The sequence below is a fragment of the Macaca mulatta genome, chromosome 2 (assembly GCF_049350105.2).
Source record: "Macaca mulatta isolate MMU2019108-1 chromosome 2, T2T-MMU8v2.0, whole genome shotgun sequence".
Taxonomy (NCBI): domain Eukaryota; kingdom Metazoa; phylum Chordata; class Mammalia; order Primates; family Cercopithecidae; genus Macaca; species Macaca mulatta.
In genome coordinates, this window is record NC_133407.1 from 161,320,691 (window position 1) to 161,332,727 (window position 12,037).

A 12,037-nucleotide genomic window follows, 5' to 3' on the forward strand; every position below is an offset into this window, starting at 1 on the left:
CCAAGTCTTTGCTATTGTGAATAGTGCTGCAATAAACATGCATGTGTCTTTGTTGTAGCATGATTTATAATCCTTTGGGTATATACCCAGTAATAGGATCACTGGGTCAAATAGTATTTCTTGTTCTAGATCCTTGAGGAATCGCCACACTGTCTTCCACAATGGTTGAACTAATTTACACTCACCAACAGTGTAAAAGTGTTCCTATTTCTTCACATCCTCTCCAGCATCTCTTGTTTTCTGACTTTTTAATGATTGCCATTCTAACTGACGTGAGATAGTATCTCATTGTGGTTTTGATTTGCATTTTTCTGATGACCAGTGATCATGAGCATTTTTTCATGTGTCTGTTGGCTGCATAAAAGTCTTTTATGAGAAGTGTCTCTTTATATCCTTTGCCCACTTTTTGAGGGGTTGTTTTTTCTCATTGTGGTTTTGATTTGCATTTTTCTGATGACCAGTGATCATGAGCATTTTTTCATGTGTCTGTTGGCTGCATAAAAGTCTTTTATGAGAAGTGTCTCTTTATATCCTTTGCCCACTTTTTGAGGAGTTGTTTTTTCTTGTAAATTAATTTAATTTCTTTGTAGATTCTGGATATTAGCCCTTTGTCATAGGAATGCTTGTGATTTTTGCCCATTGATTTTGTATCCTGAGACTTTGCTGAAGTTGCTTATCAGCTTAAGGAGATTTTGGGCTGAGATGATGGGGTTTTCTAAATATACAATCATGTCATCTGCAACTAGGGACAATTTGACTTCCCCTTTTCCTAATTGAATACTCTTTATTTCTTTCTCTTGCCTGATTGCCCTGGCCAGAACTTTCAACACTATATTGAATAGGAGTGGTGAGAGAGGGCATCGTTGTCTTGTTCCAGTTTTCAAAGGGAATGCTTCCAGTTTTTGCCTATTCAGTATGATATTGGCTATGGGTTTGTCATAAATAGCTCTTATTATTTTGAGATATGTTCCATCGATACCTAGTTTATTGAGAGTTTTTAGCATGAAGGGCTGTTGAATTTTGTCAAAGGCCTTTTCTGCATCTATTGAGATAATCATGCGGTTTTTGTCTTTGGTTCTGTTTATATGCTGGATTACGTTTATTGATTTGCGTATGTTGAACCAGCCTTGCATCCCAGGGATGAAGCCCACTTGATCGTGGTGGATAAGCTTTTTGATGTGCTGCTGGATTCGGTTTGCCAGTATTGTATTGAGGATTTTCGCATCAGTGTTCATCAGGGATATTGGTCTAAAATTCTCTTTTTTTGTTGTGTCTCTGCCAGGCTTTGGTATCAGGATGATGCTGGCCTCATAAAATGAGTTAGGGAGGATTCCCTCTTTTTCTGTTGATTGGAATAGTTTCAGAAGGAGCGGTACCAGCTCCTCTGTGTACCTGGTAGAACTTGGCTGTGAATCCATCTGATCCTGGGCTTTTTTTGGTTGGTAGACTATTAATTACTGCCTCAATTTCAGAGCCTGTTATTGGTCTATTCAGGGATTCAACTTCTTGGTTTAGTCTTGGGAAGTGTATATGTCTAGGAATTTATCCATTTCTTTTAGATTTTCTAGTTTATTGGCGTGGAGGTGTTTATAGTATTCTCTGATGGTAGTTTGTATTTCTGTGGGATCGGTGGTGGTATCACCTTTATCCTTTTTTTATTGTGTCTATTTGATTCTTTTCTCTTCTTTATTAGTCTTGTTAGCAGTCTGTCAATTTTATTGATCTTTTCAAAAAACCAGCTCCTGGATTCATTGATTTTTTTGAAGAGTTTTTTGTATCTCTTATCTCTTTCAGTTCTTTTCTGATCTTAGTTACTTCTTGCCTTCTGCTAGCTTTTGAATTTGTTTGCTCCTGCTTCTCTAGTTCTTTTAATGGTGATGTTGGGTGTTGCTTTTAGATCTTTCCTGCTTTCTCTTGTGGGCATTTAGTGCTATAAATTTCCCTTTACACACTACTTTAAATGTGTCCCAGAGATTCTGGTACATTGTGTTTTTGTTCTCACTGGTTTCAAAGAACATCTTTATTTCTGCCTTCATTTCGTTATTTACCCAGTAGTCATTCAGGAGCAGGTTGTTACGTTTCCATATAGTTGTGCAGTTTTGAGTGAGTTTCTTAATCCTGAGTTCTAATTTGATTGCACTCTGGTCTGAGAGAGAGTTTGTTATGATTTCTGTTCTTTTACATTTGCTGAGCGGTGTTTTACTTCCAATTATGTGGTCAGTTTTAGAATAAGTGCAGTGTGGTGCTGAGAAGAGTGTATATTTTGTTGATTTGGGGTGGAGAGTTCTGTAGATGTCTATTAGGTCCACTTGGTGCAAAGCGGAGTTCAAGTCCTGGATATCCTTGTTAACCTTCTGTCTCGTTGATGTGTCTAATATTGACATTGGGGTGTTAAAGTCTCCCATTATTATTGTGTGGGAGTCTAAGTCTCTTTATAGGTCTTTACAGACTTTATGAATCTGGGTGCTCCTGTATTGGGTGCATATATATTTAGGATAGTTAGCTTTTCTTGTTGAATTAATCCCTTTACCATTATGTAATGGCTTTGTCTCTTTTGATCTTTGTTGGTTTAAAGTCTGTTTTATCAGAGACTAGGATTGCAACCCCTGTCTTTTTTTGTTTTCTGTTTGCTTGGTAGATCTTCCTCCATCCCTTTATTTTGAGCCTATGTGTGTCTCTGCACGTGAGATGGGTCTCCTGAATACAGCACACTGATGGGTCTTGACTTTTTATCCAATTTGCCAGTCTGTGTCTTTTCATTGGGGGATTTAACCTATTTACAGTTAAGGTTAATATCGTTATGTGTGAATTTCATCCTATCATTATGATGTTAGCTGGTTATTTTGCCCGTTAATTGATGCAATTTCTTCCTAGCATTGATGGTCTTTACAATTTGGCATGTTTTTGCAGTGGCTGATACCGGTTGTTTCTTTCCATGTTTAATGTGTCCTTCAGGAACTCTTGTAAGGCAGGTCTGGTGGTGACAGACTCTCAGCATTTGCTTGTCTGTAAAGGATTTTATTTCTCCTTCACTTATGAAGCTTAGTTTGTCTGGATATGAAATTCTGGGTTGAAAATTCTTTTCTTTAAGAATGTTTAATATTGGCCCCCACTCTCTTCTGGCCAAGAGATCTGCTGTTAGTCTGATGGGCTTGTCTTTGTGGGTAACCTGACCTTTCTCTCTGGCTGCCCTTAACATTTTTTCCTTCATTTCAACCTTGGTGAATCTGACAATTATGTGTCTTGGGGTTGCTCTTCTTGAAGAGTATCTTAGTGGTGTTCTCTGTATTTCCTGAATTTGAATGTTGGCCTGCCTTGCTAGGTTGGGGAAGTTCTCCTGGATAATATCCTGCAGAGTGTTTTCCAACTTGTTTCCATTCTTCCCATCACTTTCAGGTTCACCAGTCAAACATAGATTTGGTCTTTTCACATAGTCCCATTTTTCTTGGAGGCTTTGTTCTTTTCTTTTTACTCTTTTTTCTCTAATCTTGTCTTCACACTTTATTTCATTAATTTGATCTTCAGTCACTGATATCCTTTCTTCCACTTGATCGAATTGGCTACTGAAGCTTGTGCATTCATCACGAAGTTCTTGTGTCATGGTTTTCAGCTCCATCAGGTCATTTAAGGTCTTCTATACACTGTGTATTCTAGTTAGCCATTCATCTAACCTTTGTTCAGGGGTTTTAGCTTCCTTGCGATGGGTTAGAACATGCTTCTTTAGCTCGGAGAAGTTTGTTATTACCGACTGTCTGAAGCCTACTTCTGTCAACTCATCAAAGTTATTCTCCGTCCAGCTTTGTTCCGTTGCTGGCAAGAAACTGCGATCCTTTGTAGAAGAGGCGCTCTACTTTTTAGAATTTTCAGCTTTTCTGCTCTAGTTTCTCCCCATCTTTGTGGTTATATCTACCTTTGGTCTTTGACGTTGGTGACCTACAGGTGAGGTCTTGGTGCGGATGTCCTTTTTGTTGATGTTGATGCTATTCCTTTCTGTTTATTAGTTTTCCTTCTAACAGTCAGGTCCCTCAGCTGCAGGTCTGTTGGAGTTTGCTGGAGGTCCACTCCAGACCCTGTTTTCGTGGGTATCACCAGCAGAGGCCACAGAACAGCAAATATTGCAGAACAGCAAATATTGCTGCCTGTTATTTCCTCTGAAAGCTTCATCCCAGAGGGGCACTCGCCTGTATGAAGTGTCTCTCAGTTCCTACTGAGTGGTGTCTCCCAGTTAGGCTACTGTTGCAGGAAATCAGGGACCTGAACGGAGGGACCAGCTGAAGCCACGGCCAAAGGACATAAATTGTGAAGATTTCATGGACATTTATTAGTTCCCCAAATTAATACTTTTATAATTTCTTATGCTTGTCTTTACTGTAGTCTCTGAACATAAATTGTGAAGATTTCATGGACATTTATCACTTCCCCATTTAATACTCTTATAATTTTCTATGCCTGTCTTTAATCTCTTAATCCCGTCATCTTCGTAAGCTGAGTATGTATGTCGCCTCAGAACCCTATGATGATTGCATTATCTATACAAATTGTTTGTGAAATGTGTGTTTGAACAGTATGAAATCTGGGCATCCTAAAAGAACAGGATAACAGCGATTTTCAGGCAACCAGGGAGATAAGCATAAGGTCTGACTGCCTATGGGGCCGGGCAGAACAGAGCCATATTTCTCTTCTTGTGAAAGTGAATAGGAGAAATATCGCTGAATTCTTTTTCTCAGCAATGAACAGCCCTGGGGAAAAAATGCAGTCCCAGGCGGAGGCCTCTAAAATGGTCGCTCTGGGAGTGTCTGTATTATGCAGTTGAAGATAAGGGATAAAATACACCCTGGTCTCCTGCAGCGCCCTCAGGCTTGCTAGGGTTAGGAAATTCCAGCCTGACAAATTCTAGTCAGACCAGTTGTCTGTCTCGAACCCTGTTTCCTGTTAAGATGTTTTTCAATGACAATGTGTGCACAGTGGGATGTGAAACTTCATCCGCAATTCTGATTTCGCCCTGGCCTTGCGATCTTGCTCTGCCCCCATTTTCCCTGTGATATTTTATTGCCTTTTGAAGCATGTGATCTCTGTGACCCACACCCTATTTGTACACTCCCTCCCCTTTGAAAATCGCTAATAAAAACTTGCTTGTTTTGCCGCTTGGGGGCATCACGGAACCTGCCAACATGTGATGTCAGCCCCAGACACCCATCTGTAAAATTTCTCTCTTTTATACTTTCTATTTCTCAGACGGGCCGACTCTTAGGGAAAATAGAACCTACACTGAAATACTGGGGGCTGGTTCCCCCGATAGGCCACATGGGGCAGTCTGTCCATTCTCAGAGCTCAAATACCATGCTGGGAGTACCACTGCTCTCTTCAGAACTGTCAGACAGGGACGTCTGCAGAAGTTGTCTGCTGCCTTTTGTTCAGCCTATGCCCTGCGCCCAGAGGTGGAGTCTAGAGAGATAGTAGGCCTTGCTGTGGTGCAGTGGGCTCCACCCATTTGGAGCTTTCTGGCTACTTTGTTTACTCAAGCCTCAGCAATGGCAGACGCCTGTACCCCCACCAGGCTGCAGCCTCGCAGGTCGATCTCCGACTGCTGCGCTAGCAGTGAGCAAGGCTGCGTGGGCATGGAACCCGCTGAACCAGACATGGGAGAGCAGTCTCCTTGTCTGCCAGTTGCTAAGACTGGGAAAAGCACAGTATTTGGGCGGATGTGTACTGATTTTCCATGTACAGTCTGTCACAGCTTCCCTTGGCTAGGAAAGGAAAATCCCATGACCCATTGTGCTTCCTGGATGAGGTGATGCCCTGCCGTGCTTCGGCTTGCCCTCTGTGGGCTGCACCCACTATCCAACCAGTCCCAGTGAGATGAATCAGGTACCTCAGTTGGAGATGCAGAAATCACCCATCTTCTGCGTCAGTCACGCTGGGAGCTGCAGACTGGAGCTGTTCCTATTTGCCCATCTTGGAATGGAACCCAGCCATTTCTTTCTAATCATCACATCTTAAATTTGAAGGAACTGGCACGGTTTTTAGAGAGTGATCAGTCTCATTTAAGTGGAGGGAAAAATAGGACCCTTAAGGAAAATCAAAAGATAGTGACTTACTTAGCTAGAAATAAGGACTTAATATCTGTCTTTAAATATATACATATGGCTTTGTGGAGTGGTTTTTGGACCAGTAAGGCAGTTTAGTAGGTTTAGTTGAAAGACCTTTGTATTTGGAGTGTGACTCCTGACTTGCATTTTCAAGTTAGTTCAGCTGTTGATGTGTCACTTTTACCTCTGTGAAAATTAAGACAATTTATAAAACTTAAAAATGTTACGTACATGTTAACTGTTGCTCTCAATTATCTCAGCAACCATACAAGAGCAAGTAAAGAGGAAATGAAACCTATATTAAAGAAAGAGAGGGAAACTTGAAATCCAGGTGATGGAATAGCTGGGAAAGATTCTTCAGAAAGATTGGTAGTTTTTTCCAAATGTACTAAAATAAGAGGAAAGACAGTTATTCTAGGGAACACCAGACATCCCATCATCATGATAAATGTTCCCTTAATTAACCCCATGGGTACATTTCTGCTCTAAAATTCTATCACTATTTTTTGTTTTTAAATTTTGATCTTAAAGAAATGAAACTAAGGATAGAACTGTTGGCTATAACATTACTTTTTGTTTTTGCAGGCATAATGATTATAAAGTGGTTTCTCCTGCTTTGCGAGCTGTGGGAAACATTGTCACAGGGGATGATATTCAGACACAGGTATGAAGAAGTGGTAACTGTTTCTTTTTTCCTTTAAAAACAGTACATTGAACTTCATGATCATATTTCTATTATCATGTTTTACTCCATATTGTTAGGGAAACTTGATACTGTGTTTCACTAATGTTTAAAAATGTTGGGCCAGGCACAGTCGCTCACCCCCATAATCCCAGCACTTTGGGAGGCCGAAGTGAGCGGATCACCTGAGCTCAGGAGTTCGACACCAGCCTGGGCAACACGGTGAAACCTTATCTCTACTAAAAATACAAAAAATTAGCCGGTCATGGTTGCGCATGCCTGTAGTTCCAGCTACTCGGGAGGCTGAGGTAGGAGAATCGCTTGAACCCGGGAGGTAGAGGTTGCAGTGAGCTGAGATCGTGCCACTGCACTCCAGCCTGGGCAACAGAGCGAGACTGACTCAAAAAAAAAAAAAAAAGTTGGTTTAGGCATCTACTCTCAGTACCTTCAGTATCTCCGACTTGACCTGTTGCCTGTAGTAATTTGGGGTTCTCCTATGATAGTGACTATTTTTTGGTCAGACATTTGTTTTTCTTCACTCCTATTTGAAATAGTTCTGATGAGCATCGGAATCCTCTCGTAGCATCTTTTCTCTGTCTTTGTCATCTCGATATCACCTTCTCTGATAGCTTTCTCCTTTTGTACATGGTAAGTCCCCTGTGTGAGGAAGATTCTTCCCTCCTACTTTCTAATGTCCCCATCTTCTCCATTCAACTTCTGTATCAAGACACACCATTCACAGTGCATTGTTCTAGCTGTATTTCTTCCTGAAATCTCAGCTGTGTTGTGACGTTGAAGTCTTTTGGTTCTTCTGCCTCAGTGACCACTTATTTCTCCCTAGCAAGCTCCTTTTCCTCTTGTCTCCTTTTGTGAACATCATTCACGGGGCAATCTTTCAGCCTCATTCATAAATCTTTTTTATAATGTCAGTGATCACCCTTGTGTGCATGGATTGAGAATTGGGAATTGAGTTTTAGCCTTAGCATTTTCTTCACCAGTTCTGACTTTCAGCAATACATTTAATGCCTTTTCTAATCTCTAAAATTGAGGAGATTAGATTTGCTCTCTCAGTTGTCTTCTAACTGTAATGTATTTACTTTAAATTTATTCTCTACACAAGGGAACTCATTTTCCCTTGTACTATCTGAACTTCTGCTTATGTTCCCCTGTATCAGTGAATGGCACCAACAGTTCCCCTGAAACCTGGACCAATCAGCTTGATTCTTTCCTCCACCTCCCTCATCAGTTACTAAGTCCTGTTTTTCTGTCTCTATTCATCCTTTGCAGGGCTTAGTTCAGACACTTCAGAAGAGAACAGTAGAAGAAACTAATACATGTTTGACTATATTTGCATAAAATTTCTCTGGAAGGATATACAGGAAACTGAAAATATTGGTTGTCTTTGAGGGGAACTTGTTGGCTGGGATACAAGAAGGGGAAAGAGACTTTTAACAACTATAGTGTCTTTTATACCCTCTGAATTTTTGAACCCTATCAGTATCTTTCTGTCCCTCACCCACCTCCATATGCTGTATGCTTTTGCCGTATTTGTTCCTTAAATTGGCTGTGGCCACTCTCAGCTCTGAGCTTTAACACATGGTTTATTCCCTCTGCCTGGAACATATGCCTTCACTGCTACCCCTTGCTCTGACTGCCACCTCACACATATCCATATTCTCTACTCCTAATGTTTTCTTGTTCTTGAATTCTTGGTATTATCATTATTTTCTCTGAGAATGCTTGTTTGACCCTAAACTTTTAAGTTAGGTACTTATTCTTTTTTCTTCATCCATCAGAATACTAATCACATTGTATTGTAACTAATTACTAGATTTTAAGATTCTAGAGGTAGATTATGTCAGTGTTTATTTCTGTGCCTCTGTAAATCTAATAATTTCTGGCACAATATATAGGGACCTAAAGAATATTTATTGAATGGAACGAAGTTCTGAATCTATACGTCTAGTTCCGATCTATCTCACGTTTCAGTCCTATATCTGCAGTAGTCTCTTACATATTTCTGCTTGCTTTGCATATCTCACATACGTCTCGCAGTATGTCTTCTTTCCCCCACAAAGCAAGTTCCAAGTTTTTATTTTTCCTATTTCAAGTAATGATATAACTATTCTATTTACCTACACATGAAACTTGGCAGTCACATGTGGTGTCTTCTTCCCTTCTACTTTGTATAGCAAGTTGCCAGGTCTTCTTGATTCTTATTGTTACTAGATCCCCATCAAATTACGTTCTTTTGGTCCTTGTCACACACACAGGTTGTTGCTGTACCCACCCATCCTCCTACTCTCCTAAGCAGTTACTCATCTCAGTTTATTCCCCCTAATAACAACTGAATCTCTCCTGAAATAATGTTATTTACATTATCTTCTTTTAGAAACAATAAGCTGCTTTAGTGCCTGTAAGATAAAGAACCTTGAAAAGATTCAAAGGAATTTCTCCGTAAGATTTTAGTCTCATTCTTCTTTCTAGCCTATTATTTTTGGGGCATAGAACTCTTTCTTAATTAGCCTCATCATGGCCAGGTATGCTGGCTCATGCTTGTATTCCTAGCATTTTGAGAGGCTGAGGTGAGAGAATTGCCTGAGCCCAGGAGTTCCAAACCAGCCTGTGCAATATAGCAAGACCCCATCTCTAAAAACATTTTTTTTTAATTAGCTGAGCATGATGGCATGTAACTGTAGTCCTACCTACTCTACTCAGGAGACTGAGGTAGGAGGATTGCTTGCGCCCAGGAGTTTGAGGTTGCAATGAGCTATGATCATGCCACCACACTCCAGCCTTAGTGATAGAACCATACTGTTTCTTAAAATGAAAATAGCCGCAGTAGTCTGTTCTTATGATACTTTGTAATAGCTTGTCTCTGCATTTTTTCATTTCTTATGTGCAGTGTCAGTTCTCCTTTTTGCTAATGAAATCCTGTTGCCTATTTAATAGGCATAAAAGACTTGATTTTAATTTGCATTTCTTTCATTACTTATGAGATAATTTTCTATTAAAATTTTAGTTTCTCTTTTCAGTTTACACAAGGAAGATAGCAACCCTCTCATTTGTTGCAAATATTTTTCACATTGGATGGTGTACATTTTTAAAATCTTTTATGATTTTTGACAAGAAAACATTTGTTTCATGAAATTTTTGTTTTCTCCTATAATTTATTTTTATGCTCAGTCTTTTACCATCCCCAAATCAGCTATTTTCTAATATTCTGCTTTATGATTCCTTTTAAAAATATTTACTCTTAAGTAGCTGCAAGTTTATTTTGGCAACTTAGGGTTTTTATTAGTCTGTTATTTCACTGCTATAAATACCTGGCCGAGTGCAGTGGCTCCCGCCTGTAATCCCAGCACTTTGGGAGGCCGAGGTAGGTGGATCACATGAGGTCAAGAGTTCAAGACCAGCCTTACCAACATGGAGAAACCCCGTCTCTACTGAAAATACAAAATTAGCTGGGCATGGTGGTGCGTGCCTGTAATTCCAGCTACTTAGGAGGCTGAGGCAGGACAATTACTTGAACCTAGGAGGCGGAGGTTGTGGTGAGCAGAGATTATGCCATTGCACTCCAGCCTGGCCAACAAGAGTGAAACTGTCTCAAAAAAAAGAAAAAGAAATACCTAAGACTGAGTAGTTTATAAAGAAAAGAGGTTTAATTGGCTCATGTTTCTGCAGGCCATACATAATGTGTATAGTAGCTTCTGCTTCTGGGGAGGTCTCAGGAAACCTAAAGTCATGGCGGAAGGTGAAGAGAAAGCAGGCATGTCTTACGTGACCTGAGCAGGAGCAAGGAGTAGGGAAAGGTGCTCCATACTAGAACAGAACCATGGCTAACCATTCTTGGAGGATCCACCCCATGATCTAGTCACCTCCCACTAGGCCCCACTCCAACCTTGGGGATTACAATTTGACATGTGATTTGGGTGGGGACACAGATCCAAACCATATCAGTGTTAAGAACTGATTTTGAAAAAATTGTTTTTAATCTATTTAGCTTTTTATTCCAGTTCTGTCAAAGCCACCAGTCATTGGGAGAAAGGGTTAATTTTTATTATAAACTTTATACATAGCTGCATTTGTTTTTAGAATAGATCTCTGTTCTCTTTGTTTAGTGATTAATTCTTAAACCTGCCATATACTATCTTAATCACACTTTTTTTATTTTTGTTTCTAGTAGAGTAAGTCTCCTTCTCCATGTGTATTTGTGTTACCTCCTTCACCTTTATAAACTGATAGCTGAGGTCATATCTTTTTTATCTTTGTATCCTATGAAGCACCTGATATACCTCATTAAGTACGTATTCATTCATTGACTACCAAGTAGTGTGTTATCAGAGGACCTACAAATCTGAGACTCCTGACTTTTCTGGCCACTTGATATATTTATTTATCCATTCAGAAGACTTACGCTGTTGGGATGGGAAGGTGAATGAGTAATGCTATTGCAGTTACTAAGTACAATTTAGCCGTTGTGAATGTGTACAATGAAACTGGATTGATAATCTTAGAAACTAATTCTTATTAACAGTGAATACTTTTTTTTTTACCTGTATAAAGTTACTTATTTATAAAATTTCAAGGGGAGATGTTATGTCTTTCATAAAATCTGTTCTTTAAGTTAAACATTTATATTTAGAACAATACAATAAGTAAAATTTTCAAACTTTTTCTTTTAGGTAATTCTGAATTGCTCAGCTCTGCAGAGTTTATTGCATTTGCTGAGTAGCCCAAAGGAATCTATCAAAAAGGAAGCATGTTGGACGATATCTAATATTACAGCTGGAAATAGGGCACAAATCCAGGTAACCTCATAGGACCTAACTTTTCTTTCAGTATTTTTATTGAAAAGTAAGGTTTTTTTCTCAGTCACCCTTTAAAACATATATTGTTTTCGGCTGGGTGTAGTGGCTCCTGCCTGTAATCCCAGCACTCTGGGAGGCTGAGGCCCGTGGATCACTTGAGGTCAGGAGTTCGAGACCATCCTGGTCAACATGATGAAACCTTGTCTCTACTAAAAATACAAAAAATTAGCCAGTCGTGGTGGCAGGTGCCTGTAGTCCCAGCTACGTGGGAGGCTGGGGAAGGAGAATCACTTGAACCCGGGAGGTAGAGCTGGTAGTGAACCGAGATTGTGCCACTGCACTCCATCCTGGGTGACAGAGCAAGACTCCATCTCAATACAGAATAAAACAAAACGTATATTGTTTTCATAATTGCTTTGAAGACCACTAACTTTCAGTGTTGTTGTCTTACTTCA

General features: G+C 39.8%; 1 protein-coding gene across 1 annotated transcript in view; it reads left to right on the top strand.

The window, feature by feature from the left end:
* Positions 1–12,037, top strand: part of KPNA1 (karyopherin subunit alpha 1) — a 91,755-nt gene that overhangs the window by 68,152 nt on the left and 11,566 nt on the right. Inside the window, 2 exon segments of the mRNA NM_001261170.2 lie at positions 6,675–6,753; positions 11,457–11,582. Coding sequence (NP_001248099.1) covers positions 6,675–6,753; positions 11,457–11,582 — 205 coding nt within the window.